Source organism: Lycium ferocissimum, chromosome 9 (assembly GCF_029784015.1).
Source record: "Lycium ferocissimum isolate CSIRO_LF1 chromosome 9, AGI_CSIRO_Lferr_CH_V1, whole genome shotgun sequence".
Classification (NCBI taxonomy): domain Eukaryota; kingdom Viridiplantae; phylum Streptophyta; class Magnoliopsida; order Solanales; family Solanaceae; genus Lycium; species Lycium ferocissimum.
The window spans coordinates 14,131,142-14,151,726 of record NC_081350.1 but is presented as its reverse complement, the minus strand read 5'-3'; the positions used below and the strand labels follow the sequence as shown (position 1 = coordinate 14,151,726).

At 37.0% G+C, this 20,585-nt stretch overlaps 1 protein-coding gene across 1 annotated transcript; it reads right to left on the bottom strand.

The window, feature by feature from the left end:
* Nucleotides 1-1,145: 1,145 nt before the first annotated feature.
* LOC132029687 (cell division control protein 2 homolog A) lies at nucleotides 1,146-7,216 on the bottom strand. Its single transcript, XM_059419006.1, has 8 exons — nucleotides 7,074-7,216; nucleotides 6,797-6,981; nucleotides 4,840-4,960; nucleotides 4,384-4,557; nucleotides 3,383-3,546; nucleotides 2,727-2,814; nucleotides 2,577-2,630; nucleotides 1,146-1,678 (listed from the first exon to the last, which is right to left on the bottom strand). Exons 1-8 carry the CDS (start codon nucleotides 7,080-7,082, stop codon nucleotides 1,589-1,591), a joined length of 885 nt encoding a protein of 294 aa, XP_059274989.1. The 5' UTR covers nucleotides 7,083-7,216; the 3' UTR covers nucleotides 1,146-1,588.
* Nucleotides 7,217-20,585: the final 13,369 nt, after the last annotated feature.

Below are 20,585 nucleotides of genomic sequence, written 5' to 3'. Positions count from 1 at the left end.
ATAGTAGATTCTAGCAATAAAAAAAGGTCTTGACTTTTAAATTTAATGCTTCATTCATTTTTAAAACATTTGAGTAATTACATGTTGACTTTTGAGAATTTTTCGCATTATATTAAGAATTTAACAAATTTCGTTTTAGTTTGAAGAAGTTTTCTGGGCTTACGCCCCAACACGCCCCAATAAAAAAAACTCGCCCCAAACGCCAGGCGTACGCCCCGGATTGCTGGGCGTACGCCTTTGGGGACTTTCGCCCCGACCCATCGCCCCGGGACTCGCCCCGAAAACGCCTTTTAAAACACTGGTGTTTATGATGTTGATGGTTACTTTTCCAATGACTTTTTACTCCTACCTTGAATATTGTTTGATTTTTTAACATGAGGTGCATGTTTTTTTTTGACATTGCCTTTTTTTTTTTTTAATATGAGGACTACTTTTTTTTTTTTGATATTGCTTAGGGTCCACTTTTTTTTTTTTTTTTTTCATGAATTTGGAGATAGTGGAATTCACTTTTTGTCCTTTTTTTTTTAATATTGTTTGATATTTTGAGTATGGGGCCCACCTTTTTTCTTTTTATTTTTTTTTATTTTTAGAATGACTGACGACGAAGCATGAGTTTTATAGTAGAAATAAATATACCACATTGATCTTGGTATAAAGTAATACTGTACATAAATTGGTGTATAAGTAAACCAAATATCTGATTAAACAAAAAAATTGTACCATGTTTATTTCACGCAATCCATTAAACCAAAGGAGCTATTAGGTTTTAACAAGTTTTCTCGTGATCTTTGATGACCAATCTTTCACCTTTTTAACTTTATTCACCTCTTTCATTACTTTGCATTCACCATTTGAAATATTTCATAAGAGTCATGACGCCATTCTCCGAATTTTCTTGGGAAATGACACCAAAGTACTTTGACAACGCGATGTATCTGGGAGTGCTAGACTCAAAAGACATGTCGCGTAAACTTGAAAATGGAAGCACAATGGACGAAATCATTTCAGAAACAATTTGTACATGCCCCAAGTTAACAGAGTAAATTAGATGAGATAATTGCATTGTCTCTCAGCAATAGATATTGGGGTACGCCGTAGGAATGTTATTGAAATTATGAATTTTGGGACCAACACAAACTAAAATGTAACATCAAAACAGAACATCATCATCAAGGAATGACACTGGCATAACCGAATCCGATAATCAACTCATGCTTTGTCTAACTCCAGGCAAAACTATGCAGAAGTCCCAATGACACACCAAAACCAATCTATTTAACATTACAGTATCCAGTGCTGTATCTAAACAAGTATCGATTGTACAAGGATACTGAACCCAAACTAGAACCAAGAGGATATTACACTGGAAAGTATGCTCCAACACGTGGACATGAATTGTGACCACAGATGCTGAAACATAAAATATCCATGAAGGCTGTGCCAAGACCACTCTATTATAAATTGAATCACATTGGAAGAAAACCTTGAGGGCAAAAAAGAACCTAAAGATCACACAGATTCTCCAGAACAAAACCTTGTAGATGACATACTAAATTTACAACATCATTCTGGATGAAGGGACAAAGAATCACGGAACATACCCAATATCCTTGAAATACTCATGCTCAAGGGCATTCCTGGCGGTGATTCTCTTGCTGGGATCCAAGCAGAGCATTTTCTGAATGAATAACAAGGGATGACATGACTAACACGGGGGTAAGAGATTTCTGACAATAAAATGAATTCTCTGGATATAATATTACATAATTTGAAAGACCTACTCATTGTCCATGCCTAAGAGAAGCATAAAAACACATGGAATTTGCTATAATAAAATGGTTGATAAACACATAAAACACTGAAACCAGACTGCCTCATCATCCTCAAATAAAAAATGGAAGAGAAGCAACAACAACACCCCCAGTGTAATCCCACAAGTGAGGTCTGGGGAGGGTGGAGTGTGCACAGGCCTTATCCCTACCTTGGGAGGTAGAGAGGCTGTTTCCAAAAGAGAGCCACATGATTAGAGGAGAAGGGCATAGACTAAAGACACTGAAACAAGTATGTGAATAACGATCATGTTTCGAAAAGGAAAAAGAGAATGGTAAACATGAGTGCGGCAATTTGAACTACCTCTACCCTTTAGAAACACTAAAGGGCAGCCCAGTGCACTAAGCTCCCACTATGTCCAGGGTCCAGGGAAGGGCCGGACCCCAAGGGTTTATTGTACGCAGCCTTATCCTGCATTTCTGCAAGAGGCTGTTTTCACGGCTCGAACCCGTGACCTCCTGGTCACATGGCAGCCACTTTACCAGTTACGCCAAGGCTCCCCTTTAGAAACACTGATAGGGAAAATTTCTTGCTGCTATAAATTGTTCAATATGCTTCAAATGTCAGCTGGACATTGCAACTTCATGCATAGAGGTCCAAATAACCTGCTAGTTCCGGACACTCGATGAACACTAGAATAGTTCTCATGGAAAATCAAACACATATGCTGGAGATTCATTCAAAATTCACGTAATATCCGTACTCATAAGATGTATCTTTCATCTGCAAGTTATAAACAAACTTACACGGAGAAGATCAAGGCCTGCTCCATCAACATTTGGGACGATAGTTGCCAGGTCCTGCAAGTATGAGGGTATTCAATTAAGTACTCCGCAGAATGAGATCGTAGAAAACTGGACAGGAAAATCAAGTAGAAACGAAGAGAAATAGACCACCTTAGGAGGCCATTTTGGGAAGGCAGATTTAAAATCAGGTAGAGAAGTCACTCCAGGCCATGTATCCTCGTTTGGAGTACCCATCACTCTTCATAGAGAGGAAATTAGAGAACATCAAACAGGGGAAATCTAATAACGTAAAGCACAAGGAACAAAAAAACTAATTCCTTCCCACTAAAAATTTATGGCCAATTTTTTTATAGAAATTATAGGCATGGACCTTACACAGATGAAAGATAAACCATAGCATAAACCCAATTTTGAAACCATTCCACCCATAGAGCAGTAGAAAAGATAGATTAATTGACAAATAAAAATGCAGGTCAGCATGAAGAAATGAAGATCACAATCAAAGATAAGACAGCTAAAACTAAAGCTACAGGGAACTGGAAGCCAAATTTTGTTCAAAAACCCCATTCCAAGCACCTTTGTTCTGCCTTTTGCCTTTATTTATTCAGAGATTTTGGACTATGATGCATGACAATGGAAGTGTATCGTTTCATCTCATCTCCTTCAGAGAAGGATCTGGAACAGTCAACAATGGGGAAACAAAATTTCACTTAATGAAACCATGTCCATTATCAAAGCATTAGCGTGTACTTTTTTGTTTGTCAGTAATAAAGCATCAACAAAAGGACAGATGTGTATATTAACACCTGAAAATCTTGAAAAGTTCATCAATCTCGGAGTCACCAGGAAACAGAGGGCGCTGATTCACCATCTCAGCAAATATGCATCCAACTGACCACACATCAACAGGAGTAGAGTAATGGCGTGATCCAAGCAGTATTTCTGGTGCCCTGTACCACAATGTCACCACCTAAAACAAGAAAGTCAATCATCAATGTTCAAATAAGACGACATACGGACAAAACCCTCAAAAGGGTTCTGGATCTTAAAGAAGCAAATATAAAAGGTACAGACTCCACTTTTTAGACAACTGACGGAGAGCTTGGAATAAGAGCCCAGTGTCATTATGTTAATAAGAAATGGCTTGACTTTTAGTAGCGCCCTCAGAATCTAAGTCTTTTGAAGTTCCAGTGCTTGTAGCTGTGGTAGGGCTTTGTTCTTGTCGCTCCGGATCCCGGTCTATATGACCTCCGGACAGTACAAAGTAAACCCCTTCTGTAGAAGCAGGTAGTAACCAAACCATTTAAGAATTTGTTCAAGGGGGGCCCCTCTGCTGTGGCACTTTTAAAAGGGAGTATCAGATTAGGCTGTCACTACTCTAGAAGAAAAAGTGTAGCTGGCACGTTGAACCATGACTGTATGGTGAAAGATATCCCTGAAGTCATGGCGAAGGAGATAGTATTAAACCAAAATATGTTGTTGCGATGGAGCCTCTACAATTACAGGTGGGGATGTTAAGAACCGATTCTGATAGTACTGTTTGGGGAGTCGATAAGATAATTCTTGACTTATCTGCTACGCTAATAGAATAACTAAAAGCTATAAATGGTTAAGCAACATTACATAGAGAAAGAATTTATTCAGTTAGATAAGTTGGATAAATCTTAAAGAAGATATCTGACATGACGCAAGTTTCAGTGCATAGCCAACCACTTCCCCTCGGGCTTGAAATGGAATATGAGCTAAGGTAACACAATAAGACAAGGTCCAACAAATCTTCGAGAGGGCCCGGAAACCATGTTTGTACCTCATGAGTGAAAGTTCTGACAGGAATACCAAATGCTCTAGCCAATCCAAAGTCCGCCAGCTTTAAAGCATTTGTACGTCGATCTATCAGCAAGTTCTGAGGCTTCAAATCTCGATGAAGAACTCTATGAGAATGACAATAAGCAATACCACGAAGTATTTGATACAAAAACATCTGCAGAATTGGAAAGGTTACTTAATTGCTGACCAAAAGCAAGAAGCCTGTGAAACTGATAAACCTTAACCACTCAAGTAGCACTTTATCAAATTACAAATAAGATAGGAGTAATTTTTGTTTCCAAGTATTTTTGCCTAGCTCATCACCTTCCCTCTTGAAGTAAAACTGTAAATAGAGTTACAAGTTATGACCAGCTTCCTGATGAAGTAACAAAACCAGCAAATGGCTAACACACAGTGACAAAGCAAACCTCCAAAGTATAGTAGAGATTCTACTCACTTTAACCAGTCGTGGATCCTTAGAGAATTCAGGACACGAATCCATGTGTTTCTTCAAGTCCAAGTCAAGATATTCAAAGACTAGATACAATCTCTTTTCACTGTGCACCACATCCTGCAACCTGTGACCAATAAGAAAAAGGAACTTTCTTGGATTTGCAGAAGATACTGGTACAAACTACAAAACGGTTTTTACCATGTTACCAAAAAAAGAAAAAAATTGATTTAACATAGCAACTGAAGGTACTGAGGTGTACGCTGTGAATCTGTTATCTACTCTCTAATTTGAGTAATTTCTTCTAACTCAATCTGCCAAACCAACTAACCCCCATCACGCAGACCTTCTGGCTTCTACTCATGGCATCCCCCCCCCCCCCTCCCTCCCGGCGGGCAAACACAAAAACCATCCAAAGGAGGTCCCTTTTGCACTTACAGAGATTAAAAGAATAATCAAATGGCAGTCCAAGCAGAGGCGTATCTAGCCTACAAGGTAGGGGTTCAACTCCAAACTTTCGACGCAGAGCCTAAATTTATGTGTAAAAAATTATTAAAATTGCAATAAATAGTTAAATTTATGTGTAAAAAATTATTAAAATTGCAATAAATAGTAGATATGAACCCCTAACTTTAAAAATATAATGGGTTCAATGCTAAAAATCTTAAGATTGAACCCATAAAATATCCGGCTCTGAGTCCAAGCATCATGCTAACTTTACTTTTACTCTTCTCTCATCATCATTCAGAAAGCAACTGTACATTTCAACCAGATACAATCTCTTAGTCTTATAAGGTCAACCAGTTTCTAAACCTTTCAGATATATAAACACCGAATTATATTGTGTTGTTAAATCTTCAAAACCACAAGACAAATCAATAAAATAAAAAAAATAAAAAAATAAAAAAGTTTAAAAACAAGGTTTAGCTAATATACAAAGAGTTGAGGAAAAAAAAAAAAAAAAGCTAAAATATCCCTAAAAGTTTTCTATCAGCTAATGCAGGAATGACTGATGGCCTTCTTTGTATTTTAAATAGTCTACCTTCAAAAGAAATTATGTGGCCTAGTAGTCAATGAAGTTGGTTGAAAACCATGAGGTCTCAGGTTCAAATCCCAAAGGAGGCAGAAACACCAAGTGAACTGTTCTCATCTCTCCAAGCCTTGGTGGACATTGTTACCTGATACTTGTGTTGGCTGGAGATAGCAGGTACCCCGTGGAATTCATCGAGGTACGTGAAAGCTGGCCCGAACACCACCGTATAATAAAAGAAAAAAGTTATTGGTTATTGCAGTACCCAAAATGTGTAGATGTGATTTTAAACTTTTAATACATACATGCACAACTTCTACAATACTACTAAACTAAATAAGTTGTTGAAGTTTACAATTGTAGAATCCAAGTAAAACCGTATAGCTTTACCTTCCATACTAGAAGTTGCCTACAAACTATTGGAGTATAACCATTACGAAGTAGAGCTTATCAAACCCAATCAAACTTGAACAAGCGCTAGATATAGAGTGGTAAAGCAAGAAGGAACAATGTATGCCACGACGATTCCTCCGGGACATATTGAAGCAACAAATATCAGCTGCTAAATCCTGTCCCGACGACCCAAAGTAAGACGCATGGGGAAAGATTCTCTTCATTAGGGACTCCTTTTTACAGCATTCACATAGGATTGGTATTTAAAAGAAATTTTCACAAAGTGAAAGAAATCGGTAAAAAGGAATAGCACCAAGGCCAGAAAGCAAAAACGAGATTCACTGGTCTCGTGAAAATTAAAATAACGAAGGTCCTGTATTAATCTTAATAGAGGAGCATTAGGCAACAGACAGAAACTGAACCTCCCATATAATCAACCTCATATTGATGGCATAATCACAAGAAACATAAGCACGGTCCAAATTACACACTATGACAATCACAATAATACAATCACATAGTAATATCACTAAATTATACCTCACAATATTAGCATGCTGCATCTCTTTCAAGAGAGAGATTTCTCTAATAGCTGTGCTTGGTACCCCCTCATCTTCTTGCTCCAGCCTTATTTTCTTCAGCGCAATAGTTTCATTAGTTACTCGATCACGAGCCTTGTACACTACACCATACGTTCCTTCTCCAATCTTCTCAACTTTTTCATACTGCAATGACTCCCGAAATCACTATTAACATAAGAGTAATCCTAAACCCAAAAGCAACTAAAGTCTAAAGATACGGATAATAACTCCTTTACCTGGTCCATCTAGTTCAAACTCAATGGACTCCCTGAAAAAGAAAGCAATCGAAACACAAAAAGATTTTCAGACAGCAAATAAAAATATATATATACTGTAGTACATATTAAGCCTTACAATGGAAAGTTAATCCAAACATATTATACATTCGACTATCAACTATTGAAGTACTCCCTCCGTCCCAGCTTATGCGACACTCTTTCCTTTTAAGTCGATCCCAAAAAAGAATGACACCTTTCTATATTTAGTAACAATTTAACTTTAAACTTCCCACTTTACCCTTAATGAGATAATTTATAGTCACACAAATATCTACGGCTTATTTTAGGCCGCAAATATCAAAAGTCTTCCACTCATTCTTAAACTCCGTGCCCACTCAAACACCTTTACATAAAATTGAGAATAAGGAAGTAACATTTAAACACATTTTCACGTCAATGCAGATCCGAGATTGCAATTTTCGCATTTAAGCACAGAAAAGGCTTTACTGGACCAAACTTTAGTGTTTGGTTAACTGAAATTGTTAAAATACTTTCTCCATGCAAAATTGCAACTTCACACTTGGAAACTATTACTAGTAGACAGTAATAACATGGATTAGGGAAAATCTATTTCAGTTGGTTTCAGTGTTGTAAGATAAGAATGGCCATCTTCAATTAAAGAAACTACATTGTTTAACATAACTAAATCAGAGATCTCCAATTCAATTAACTCGAAGCATCGAAATTAACCTTGAACAGATAATTGACAAAACGGAAAATGTATAGAAATAAAAATAGACTACATTATTCAAATGTAGACAAATTCTAATAAAGCTTCGAATGTAATGATTTACATAGGAAAACGAGGAACAATGTGGAGTTACCTTTGGTCGGAAAAATAAAAAGAGCCGTCGTCAAGTGTCGGCGTACTTGTTTGGACTAAGACTCAACTTTACTCTTCTTTTCCCTCTATTTGCATATAAGTCCAAAATGCATTTCACCTTTTTTATTTTATTTTATTTTTCCTTTATTTCCTTTTAATAATGTAATTTTTTATATTTTAATGAAATTTATATTAATACTACTCCTTTTTTTTCTCGCCAAGGATTTGATTTTTTCATACCCAGTACTCGAACTCAAGACTTCTGGTTAATGGACGAGCAACTTCATCCACTGCACCATATCCTTTGGTGGTTATATTAATATTACTTTACTAGTTATAACAATGATAAAATAAATCTGAAAACAGACTCCAACGAAATACTCCTAGAGGAGGTATATGTTGTTATATAGTTTAAACTATTCACCATTTTGAAAATTTCGATTTAGCTAGGAAGTTTGTCGCAATGTAATGCTAAATAGCTACTCCCTCCGTCCCAAAAAGATTGGTCTTCTTTGATTTTGACAAAAGTTTAAGAAATAAAGGAAGATTTTGAAACGTGGTCCAAAACAAGCTCTAAATATTTGTGTGGTACGTAAATCATCTCATAAAGTTAAATTGTTTCTAAATATACAAAGGGACAATCTTTTTGATTTTAAAAAGAAAAGAAGACAATCTTTTTTTTGGATGAAAGAGTAGTAGTTTACGGAATTTTCTGATAAACTAGCAGGCAATTTTATTGTTTACCTACTGAATTCGTCCATCTATAATTTTTGTTTTTTTGTAGTGTGGCATGAAATAGTAAGGAGATTCACACTTGGAAACCAAATATGATTTCTTATTAAATTATTGATTATTTTATGAGGTATCACCCATGAAATTATCCATTATTTTCTGAGGTGCTGCTCGTGAAATTACTGTGAATGCATATGTTATGGGAAATGTATGTTTTTTTTTTTTTTTTTACGAAAAAGGGATAAAAATGTCTCTAAAGTATGTGAAATTCACTATATTTGTTATCCGTTAATAGTTTGGTCCAATCATGTCCTTGTTGTTACTTTATTGGATAAAAAATGTCTTTGTTTTATACAGAACTTAACCGAGGACATATTGGGACCTATACGCACAGTATAAGGGGATATTTGGTCTAATTTAATTCTGCATTTACGAAGTAATTAGAAAAAATGTAATGAATTTTCTGAAGACATCACATAGAACACATTAAGAGCCATTTTAAGCAACTTAACACACCATTTTGTACATTACAAATTAGAAGTTCTAAATAACAAAATACAACAATCATAACGTTTTAAAACAAGAAAAAATATTACATTGCTCCAAACCACGAAATATTTTTACATTCCAGTAAACCACTGATTGCCATAAGATTAAGTCATGTAATGACTACTTTAAAACTCAAGTTCATCCATTAAGCTTAATTAAGTAAGCAATATCAATTCAATGATTATTGATTATTATAACAAATTTATAATTTTTACTTTTTTATATTAATTTGATGTAATTAAATCTTTTATATACATAGCAACTTAAGACCTCCTTTATGGGTTGTAGGAAATGTAATTAAAATTTTATATAAGGTATTAAAATTAAGGAAATTTAATATTATACCGGATGATTGTTGCTTTATTTTTATATTTTGCCTTGAAGTTCTATTCTATGTTCAATATTAAATTAAACCTTACTGGAGCTTGATTTTTAATTTAAACTACTAATGTATATCATCCAATCACATTTGAATATGCGATTGGTAATTTAAACTAGTAACGCTCATATTTTTCTTGATCAACCAATTTATTATAAATTTAGTTTTTTTAATGGTTTACAGGGAACTAATTATTAAAGAGCTGACTCGGGCTCGGTTATACTTTAAGAATCCTTGGTTGAGCTCGGCTTGGCTCTGTCCCGCCCCGAACCATGGCCTGGGCGTAACACGGCACTCTGTGCCTGACTGCATGTGACCGAGAAAATCACATGGCAACATGGGACATTTACTGATGCGGAATATAAGTTAAAACATGAAAAGCCTGAATAAAACATGTGACATCATAATAATACTATTTTAAAATATAAGTGCGGAAATAGTCTGAAAACATGATAATGTAGCCGACAAGGCTAAACACAACTGAGTATCTCACATGACATGCTAGACTAGTCTATGAAACCTCTGAACATGAATCTGAATACTAAATTGTTTACCGAGACAAGGCCCCCGACATACCTTTACTGCATGGCATGACATGAACATAAATAAAGATAACACCCCGAATGAAATGGGGCTCACCAATAGCTGATACGAGAAATCCTAGAGTGCAGATCCGTCGTCCTGTAAATCAATGCTTGCATCGTGAAATGTAGGCCCCGGGCAAAAGGGACGTAAGTACATTTGAATTGTACTTGTATGTAAAGCAACTGAATAAAAGAACTGTAAGTGGGTGCTCTGGGAATGGGCAGCCCAAATCAATAACATGGATACATGAAGTAATCTGAAACTGTAACTGTAAGCTAAATTTGTACTGTAAACTGAATTTGTACTGTAAGCTGTAACTGAAGCTGTAAATAGTAAGTTATAACTGAAACCTGGATATGACCATGATCTGCATGATCAAGCTGAAACTGAATAAAATGTTTTAAGTATATATATATGTGGGAAAGCCATAGTAAAACCGACATGTAACCACCACGTGAGCACGTGGCATTTGATCTCTGCCCGATCAGCTAAGCCATCTCATACCTTGCCGAGGTATGAGACATGAACATGACATGAATGAATCCAATCAATAAAATCCCATAAGAGTAACATGAAGGAATCGTCCTAACTGGGCGGATCGATCCTTATCCTACATTTGGCATGCGTAGTTTCAGGCTATCTGAGTTTTCTCGGTAATCTGTACTACTCCCAAAACATGAACATGAATATAGGTGGCATCTGAGCCCATGGTTTTTGTATAACATAACTTGTAAACATGTCTTGTAAGTATAATATTACATGTGTATAGATATATATCTTGTGTAAAGCATGAAAACATCTAAGATTCATGGAGTAGAATAATATTTGTTCATGACTTGTAATTGAGAACCCATGGAATTCAAAACATGAGTATTCGTGGATTACAGATAGTACAAATAACGGAAACATGGTTGAGCATGATAATATAGAATTATTGCCAGGTATCTAGGGTTTATCATGAACTGAGACATACTTCTCAAACTCTAAGGAGAAAACGTGTTTCATGAATTAAACGTAGCGTGAGGAAGAACAATGATGTTCCCTCACGTGGATAGAAACCTTACATACTATAAAAGCTCCAATCCAACGAACTAGTTTTCTTTTCTGATGAAGAACACCAGAAACCCTAGCTTGAATCACTTGAGAAGGATTACCGATTTTCATTGCTACTGTTCACAGCTCAAAGGGCATTGCTCCGGACCTTCAAATCAAATCTTCACTGTTCAGATTTTAGACTTATATGTTATGAATACTCAGGTAAAATTTGGGTTCGATCCAATGGTTAGATTATAGGAAAACACGAAATGAATATGACTGGTTGGAGTGAAAGTCTACAGATAATACCAACTCTTCATGACTCTTGATTTTATAGGATGCCGGGGTGGATGAATTTATTCTAGTGTTTAGAAATGATGTAATCTTGTAGAATACAATGGTTCTTGATTAAAAGATTTACCTCGGAGGAAACCTTAGGAAACTAGATCGACAAACCAAACTCTTGATGATTTCTTGATTTTTCTTGATTGCAAGAATGAGTTAGTTTCTTGCGGTTCTTGAAGGATTGGAGTGCCTAGGTTCCATAGGGATGGAGGTAGTGAGAGAATAAATAGTCTCTTAGGGTTTAGACTAGTGTTAGGGACATTTTTACTTCATAAAATAATAAAATAAGGAGTCCCAATTCGAGTAGGAAAAGGCTAAAAAACGTAACCCAAAATCTAAAAATTCTGCTTCGACCAGCGTTAGTAAATCAGGCATAACTCTTAACATAGAGCTCCGTTTTAGCTGGACCATATATCGCTGGAAAGGTATTTAAAAGGGCTACAACTTCATTTTTTGAGTTTTCAAAAATTCTTTATATGTTTTTCCGAATACTCGCTTTAAGTGAGGCCTTGTGCAAACTCACTTGAAAACATGGCTCGTAGAGTAGCTTCCGACTATACTTTGCCCAAAGACTCTTCTTATAACTTGATTGGTTTTCGAAATACTTCCTATACTCCTCATCTTGGTTCCATTATGTTCCCATCATAAGGGTCATACCTTAGCCCGAAGGTACGAGGTGTTACAGGCTCGGTATTGTAAGAAGCTCGATTGGGCTCGACTTGCTCAGCTTGATGCCCAGGTACCCCGTTTCAATTCTATACGTGACGGTGTTTGATAAAGTTTTTGGGAACTTGTGACCTCAAACATGAGATAAAAAATTTGTGGCTATAAAGCATGTTTTAAGGGTAAAATGAAAATTTTAAAGTTAATTTTTCAAATATAAAAATGTATTGTTCTTTTCTAAACGTACTATTTAAAAAATAGTCAGGGGCAGATCCAAAACTTTACTTACAGGTTTACGGGAACCCAGTAGATTTTGCTTATACCTTGTGTGAACCCAATTAATATTTTAATCTATTTTGAAATGACTGTAGGAACCCATAAACATCAAATCCTAAATCAATCTCTAAAAATATTGTCACATAGAATTAAACAGGAAAAGTACTACTTCTCTTTCCTTGTAGTGACAGAAGGTTTAACATAGACCCTACCTATATATCAACGTTAAAACGTGAAATACATGAAAAGTGAGGGATGGGGAAACCCTACATACTTAAATCTTGTGTGAGATTGTACATTCTCAATTAGTTATAATTGACCAATCAGTATTGTGGTGGAGTGATAAGTACTCTTTCATTATGAGGTTGTCACGACCCAAACTGGAGGGCCATGACGGCCACCCCTACCTGTCGATCACCGCTAAACATGCTTTCCTATCATGATCATAAACAAGAGTGGACCTCGAGGTCACCAGATGAAAATCTGCTAAATCATATAAGAAATATGCTGGAAAAAGGAATCATGCAGGCCGACAAGGCCATCATGAAATACTGTACAACAAAATATAGGTCGAAAGGGGCCATACAACGTCTAACTAATCCATGACTGTCTACAAGCCTCTACTGGAGTATATGATGAAAAAAGTTCTGGACAGGGCCCCGCCATACCCTTATGCACACAAAAGAATAACGTACAAAAACACAACAAAGAACTCCGGAACAAGAGGAGTGCTCTAATATCCGCTGAATAACAGCCTACAGTAGCGGATCATCAACCTGTCTACCTAAACCTGCGGGCATGAAACGCAGCGCCCCCAGGAAAGGGACGTCAGTACGGACAAAGTACTGAGTATGTAAGGCATGGAAGTAACATGAAATAAACATAAGAGAACATAGGATGAGATGTATACAACCTGTATGTCTGAACTGCCTATGTGGGCCAATGATATACATAAATACTGTGCATGCACGTATAAGGGTCATATATATATATATATATATATGACGCCTGTCAAGCCTTTGTGGGCATCCCATTGTATCATATCGGCCTTTATGGGCATCATCATCATCATGTGACCAGCTGATCAGGTGGTAGTGCGTATATAACGCCCTCACTTCCCCATCCCCCATATATAATACATAATACATAATATACGAATATATAACGCCTGAGGGGTCATAGGTCTGTATATATATATATATATATATATATATATATATATATATATATATATATATATAGTGCATAAATATGATAAGAGTACATCCGGATTCTATCGGAGTGACTTCAGGTCGTTATACCTCCGAACATCGTTATGAGATAGCATTTCCATTAACATGTGACTCTATGAATCTTACTGAATCTGAAGAAAGACATACTGAACATCCTTACTAGAACATGAATCAACATGGAACATCTCTTGCTACTAAGAATAGATTCATTATGGAGTAGCGCTACGTTTACGTTTAGTTCATAAGGATCATGCCAAAAGAAGGAAAGTTAGCCTTAATATACCTCAAGTCGTCCAAGTAATCTAACAACGAACTTTCCATAACTAGTGTGCCAATCCTATAACAAGAGAATGCACATACGAACTTAGATGACACTAGTATATCACGTATATCAAACAATAATTAGATTCTAAAATGAAACGGGCAGCATTTCCCCTTATTCCTTGGCTACAACAACATACACAGCAGCCAACAACAACAAGAAGAAGCTCATACAAGCCTGCCTCTTATACTTACTTCAAAGATTATTACAAGATACGCCTCAAACAGTCCAATATACATTTCGTATACGGTATTTATACACCTCTTTCCTACATACAACATCAACCACTATCCAACTACAAGGAAATCATCTCAATAACGCAACAACAAAATGATCAAAACAGTCCATAAACTCAACATGGTCTCTAATCCATATTTGAACTTCCTTTTTCACTTTTTTCCTTCAATCAAGTTGTATAACAATCAATAACCTCAAGAACATGTAATAGAGATGAAACCTTACCTTCATCACACAAGAATAAGCTCTGGAACAAATTACTTCACTAGGATGTGTAACGACCCGCTAGGTCATTATGGGGGTGACTTAGTAAACTAGACCTCCGTTGGAAATTCTGAGGCCGCGGGTGAGTCCGTAACGTGTTTTTATGTATATGTGCATGTTTGGTTTGCGTCTATAGGGTATTGGATTGGTGTTGGATTGTTGGGTGTAAAATTGGTGGAAAAACCCGAGCTACTGGTCAAAATAGACCGCTGCAGTGGTTGTGGGACCGTAGTAGCGAGTCCGTTATAGCGGGGAGTTGGTGAATAAATGAGGTCCGCCTATAGCGAGACCTCTGCAGCGAGACATCGACCGCTGCGGCGATCGACGGAAGGCAGAATCAGCATTTTATAGTCTTATTTCTGAACCCATTCCCCACATAACTCCCAAACAGTTTCCAAGAACTCCTGTGGTGAAGTTCTAAGGCTAGGGATAAAATACTCTCTAAAGGTAAGTCTCAACCCTCTACTTTGTTCATTCCATCTTATCATTAAGTTCCATGATTAGTTAAGGTTTGTTAATGGTGAATGAAAGGACTAAAACCCTAGAACTTAAGAAACCCTTGAATAATGAATGGGCTAATGATTTTATTGTTGTTTATTAATCTAAGGTTATAGATTATCATTTCCTAGGGTGAGAATTCAAGTTCTAATGGATGAGAAGGATGTATTGAGACTTAGGATTTCATAAAGATGGTAACTTTGGCATAAAAACTGCTTGTAAAAGGGTTGAATTGATTAGAAACCCATGAATGGGAATAGTATGATGGTTGAGGTTGACTTTATGTCACGACCTATTTTGCCTAAGTCGTGCGGGCACTTACCAATCAAGTCATAATGCAATGCAATAATGGTATGAATGTAATGCAATGCCATGCAAATGCGGTGTACACATGTACTCCGGATGGAAATATCAATGTCTCGGTAGCACAACCCAGTGTGACTCGCGAAGTCTAAGTGCCACCCGTCCCGGATCTTTGCCCAACAGACAGACGAGACCCCGGATCTTTGCCCACGGAGGGTTCTCACCAGCACCACTCTGGGAGACCCGCGGAGTCCATGCACTAACAACGATTCCGGAACTAACATCAGATATCGGCCATGCAACAACGATTCCGGAATTAATCATCAGACATTGGCCATATCGCATCACTCAAGTAAAAGAGTTTTATCAAGTATCAATTTCACTCAATCAACGATTCCGGGATGAACATCGGACATCGGCTATCTCACGTCACTCAAGTAAAACTAAGCCCAGCTCATCAAGTGTTTCATCAAATATCATCAATATCTCAACAGTGTATCATGGAAATGAGAGTGCGTGCAATGCATGAATCACATCAATAATCATGCTCAATATCACAAGTATCAACAATGGGTACACCAACAATATACTCGAATCACAAATACCAACAGTGGGTATGCCAATAATATAACCGAATCACAAATACCAACAGTGGGTATGCCAATAATATGACCGAATCACAAGTACCAATAGTGGGTACGCCAACAACATATCCAAGTACAAATACCAACAGCGGGTATGTCAATTATATCAAAATCAAGATGATAAAACAAAATCCAATATCTACCAACGACTCACGACATCAAGCCGGCACAATAGAACAATCAAAGCATATATAATGGGGTGGCTAGTCCCAACACACAACAGGGCCCAACCTAAGGTAATATCCAACCCGACTTCATACCCGAAGGTTTACATGCTGTCTCCGATAATATAATCTAAATATGTGCTTCGCTATACGAAGTCTTACCAAGGGTAAGCCATAACCTACCTGGATGGCCGAACCGCAACACTAACAACTCACTATTTGCCTTGCCTTTCCGCTAAACCTCAGAACCAAAGTAGTCTAAGCATAATTGAAATCTAGATTAGAAATCACGAAGAATGATACTAATATTGCTACTATTCATTTTGGGTCAATTCCAACGCTAGAAATTGGAGAAACGGGCCCACAAGGGCAAAACGGGGAATTCGAAAGCAAAATATCAAATTAAGCACTAGGTGATCATAACCCAACCACTAATTGTTGATTTAACTCAAAGATTAGCCTAATTTCCGATTTCAAGCAACACCCCCAATTTGGGTATAAACCCTAAGTCCTTGATTCCAAAATTCAACACTAGAAATATAAGGCATATGATTAATAAGCTTAGATTAGTCGAAATCTAACATAAGCATCATCAATTTCTTCATACATGAGCCTAAGGAAAAGTTCATCAAAAACCCGCTTTCAACTTCCATCACTAAGGGGTTATTAAAAGGGCAGGGGGAAATCTAAGAGGATTGTGATTAAGGAAGAGCAAAGGAATAGGCAAGATTTACCTCCAAGAATGTCTCCAAAATATCTCCAGGAACTGTTCCCCAAAGATCTAATTTTGAAATGGAAATAATGAGGGTCTAAGGGCTTATTTAAATCACACTTAATGAAATTACCTGGCCCGTCACCGCCACGACGGTAGCGGCCCCGCTACAGCGCCTTTAAGGCCTCCATAGCGGTCTGGCCAGCAATACACATGGCCGCCCCAGCGGCTAACACACCGTAAATGCGGTGCCGCAGGGACGACAGTGGTGCCGCTATAGCGGGCACCAGGTACCAGAATCCCCCGATTTTTCTAAGTCTTCAATCGATATCCCGGGCCATTCCCGAGGCCATCTGCTCATAAGCCATACACACAAACCCATACAAAAATACGCTACGAATGTGCTCGTGGCCACAGAATTTCTAACGGAGTCCTCGTTGACCGAGTCAACCCCCGACGCCTTAGTTCTAATTTCCCACCCAAGTTCCAAAATGCATCCAAGTGCATTGGGAACATAACCAAATACACACACAAATTCTAAACGCACATCCGGACCTCTTGGAATCGACAGAATTTCAAAAAAGGTCCGTTTACTCAAAAGTCAACTTTGAGTCAACCATTTTTCACTTTAAGCCTACATTCCATAAAAGTTGCTCGAATCCGACTTAGACACATCGGGGAGCGTGCCAATGGTCCCTTCGGGTCAAGAATGAGCTAATCAAAGCTCAAAAAAATCAAAAGGACTATAATAACTAAACGGGTCGTTACACTTTATGATAAATTCACACTTAGTGATAGTTCACCCATTTGAAAAGGGTAGAAGTAGTTGGGTTCTCTTCCCCAATTGTTGTTTGTTTGAGTAGATGATCCAGTACTCACTTAGCGTTATGATTGCCAGACTTTGAACATTCTGAAGCATTGTAAAAAGGGAAAGCTATTACGGAGTGATTGCACTGTTCCAGTTCGGCTTTGAGGTAGGTTACGGTCTGCTTGAGTTAGACTTTGATTAGTTGATTGTATATGTTATGAAATTGATAGGAGAAGCATGATTAGGGCTTCAGACATAAAGTGTAGTTGGAAATTCCTAAGTTTGACATTGGTTGATTTATTATGTGATGAATTGTTATGATATGATAAAGAAGAAGTTAATGAATACCATTCTTGTTGACTGGGAGTAATCCCTTATTCATGCTATTGATGAAATGATTCTTGAGTCTTGATATGACTTGCGGCATTGTGGCTTATGTTCCTTGATATTGATTCATTGATTGTTCACATTCCTTATTAATTGTGGAATGGAAATACATTGTGATGAGAAAGACAATATAAATATGAAAAGGCATATTTGACAGGAGTGAGGATGTAGCCTAGTTATGGGCTCGTGATCCGAGGTCAATTCCGGAGCGAGTGTACATGGACACCATGGGTCCCCTGCAGGTCATGGCTATTTGGGAAAACAATACCATTTAGCATGTCTGTACAGATATGTGACAGAGTTCAGATAATTCATGAGTTATGGTTGTGTTGGTAATGACATGGGTTGCATTACTTTTATTGATTATTGTTTGTGCGGGCTTATCTTATTTCAGTGTTGGATGATTCTTGGTGATAGTTTCATATGGTTATGTGCTATTGTGCCTATCTGTCTATTCTATTGATTTTGTGATTTTATGCATGATACTAATCTTAGTCTGCCTATGATATCTACCAATACATAGTGTTTGTACTGATATTATCTTACTGCATTCTTTTGAGTACAGATTGTGATCCAGAGATATCTACCAAACCTCATATTTAGTGTGAGGCCAGTTCCTGATCAGATCCGAGGGTGAGCTCCTATCCATGTCATGCCGCCTGAGATCTTTCTTATTTTAGATGTCTATTTCATTTCAGACATTTATGATTATTTCAGACAGTTGTTCATTCTTTAGACAGTTCTGTTTTAGAGTCCTTGTACTATGACTTTCAGATTTTGAGGTTGTAATAGTTAGGACTTCCGTACCTTTATTTATTTATGGCATGACTAGACAATTTGGAGATTATTAGTATCATTATATCCTTGAATGTGTTAAAATTGACTAATTAAGTGATGATTGATTAAGGGGATTAGTTCGCCCACTAGGGGATTTACGTGGGTACCACTCACGGCTACTTGGGTCGTGACAGGATGAAACCTCCAACTTCAACACCAAAGAGATACTTGAACTATACTAACCCTAGTGAGCTTTCTAGCACTTGAATCTCTTGATTCTCTTTGGTTTGGATTTGATTAGTAGATGAACTTGGGGAGAGGGTTTTGGAGAGCCTTAGGGTCTGAAATGGGAGGATAATGAATCCAAATAAGGGAAAATGAAATATAAAGCCTCACTTAAAATCCCGCTAACATAATTTGACGGACAATCAAACGGTTTGCGGTCCGTCAAATGGACCGTCAAATGGTCCAACCAACATGACCTTTTTGTGACTGTTTCACAGTGGAGGAGCCACCTTTTGACGATCATCAAACGGTTCTGCGGACTGTCAAATGGGCGACAAAATGCTCTTCCGACAAACTCATTTTCTTCAATTTGTTTAACCTCTAATCTTTCCAATACTTACTAAACATGAACTTAAACCTTCACATACATAACATGAACATGTCTAGTGTCATATAACCTCAAAGGTAATCCCCGTCCAAGACTAGAACGACTAACATACGACGAATCTCAACATACGAAACTACGAGGTGTAACAGAGGTCTTGGGATCGAGTCTGGTATGAAGTCATCTTTGTTAGGAAGCACCTTTTTCCAGCATAAATACAAATTTAATCGAACTCTAATACAGATATCAGATGAAAAACCAAAAAAGAATTTAATTACAATTGAAAACGCTCACCATATATAGTAAGCTCTCTAAGTTTGGTGAGAAATAAACACATCTACTTAATAAGTGGGGTGGGTTTGCGAAATGCAGGAGGGGAGGGCACAATAATCAATTGTTATAAATCAATATATAATATAAAGCTAGGCATAGACAATCCTATGTGGCACCTCTCTATGACCTCCATTGGCATTTATCTTTTTTCTCCTTTTTTTGAATTTTTTCCCCAATTTCTAATATAGCTAAATGACTTTAAAATACCTCACAAAATAAATGATGTTCTAATGCCCACGTATGAGTATTGAATTCAGGTCTTTTAAGACAAAGCAATGAAAGCCCAAATAACACCTTTCCTGTATATCTGCCCAAGTAGTAGCATCTAATTGAATTGGTTTACATTAACTCTCTCATAATAGCACCTGCTTAGAAAAATGTATTAAGTAGGAATTGACCTTTAATCCTTTAGGTAAATAACTTAACATTCAATCAAGTGCACCATTCAAATTTCTTGGAGCATGGGTGCCAACAGATAATATTATATAAATTTCAAAAAAATATATTCATAAAATATCTAATTTTCCAGAGAAACTATAAGTTCATGTGCACCATAATTTACTATATAAATCCACCTCTGACTATATATAATTAAAAAGTAACATTTTATGCTACAATTTTCTATAATACATGTACAGTTCCTTAATCTACTCAAAGTAAAAACATATTAGCTTCTAATCTGTCTGTTTCAAAAACACTTGAGACGAACAAAGGAAGAACTATTAAAAAGTATTACAGTCAAACCTCTCTATAACAACATCGTTAGGTCCAATCTAGCTGCTATAGTGAATA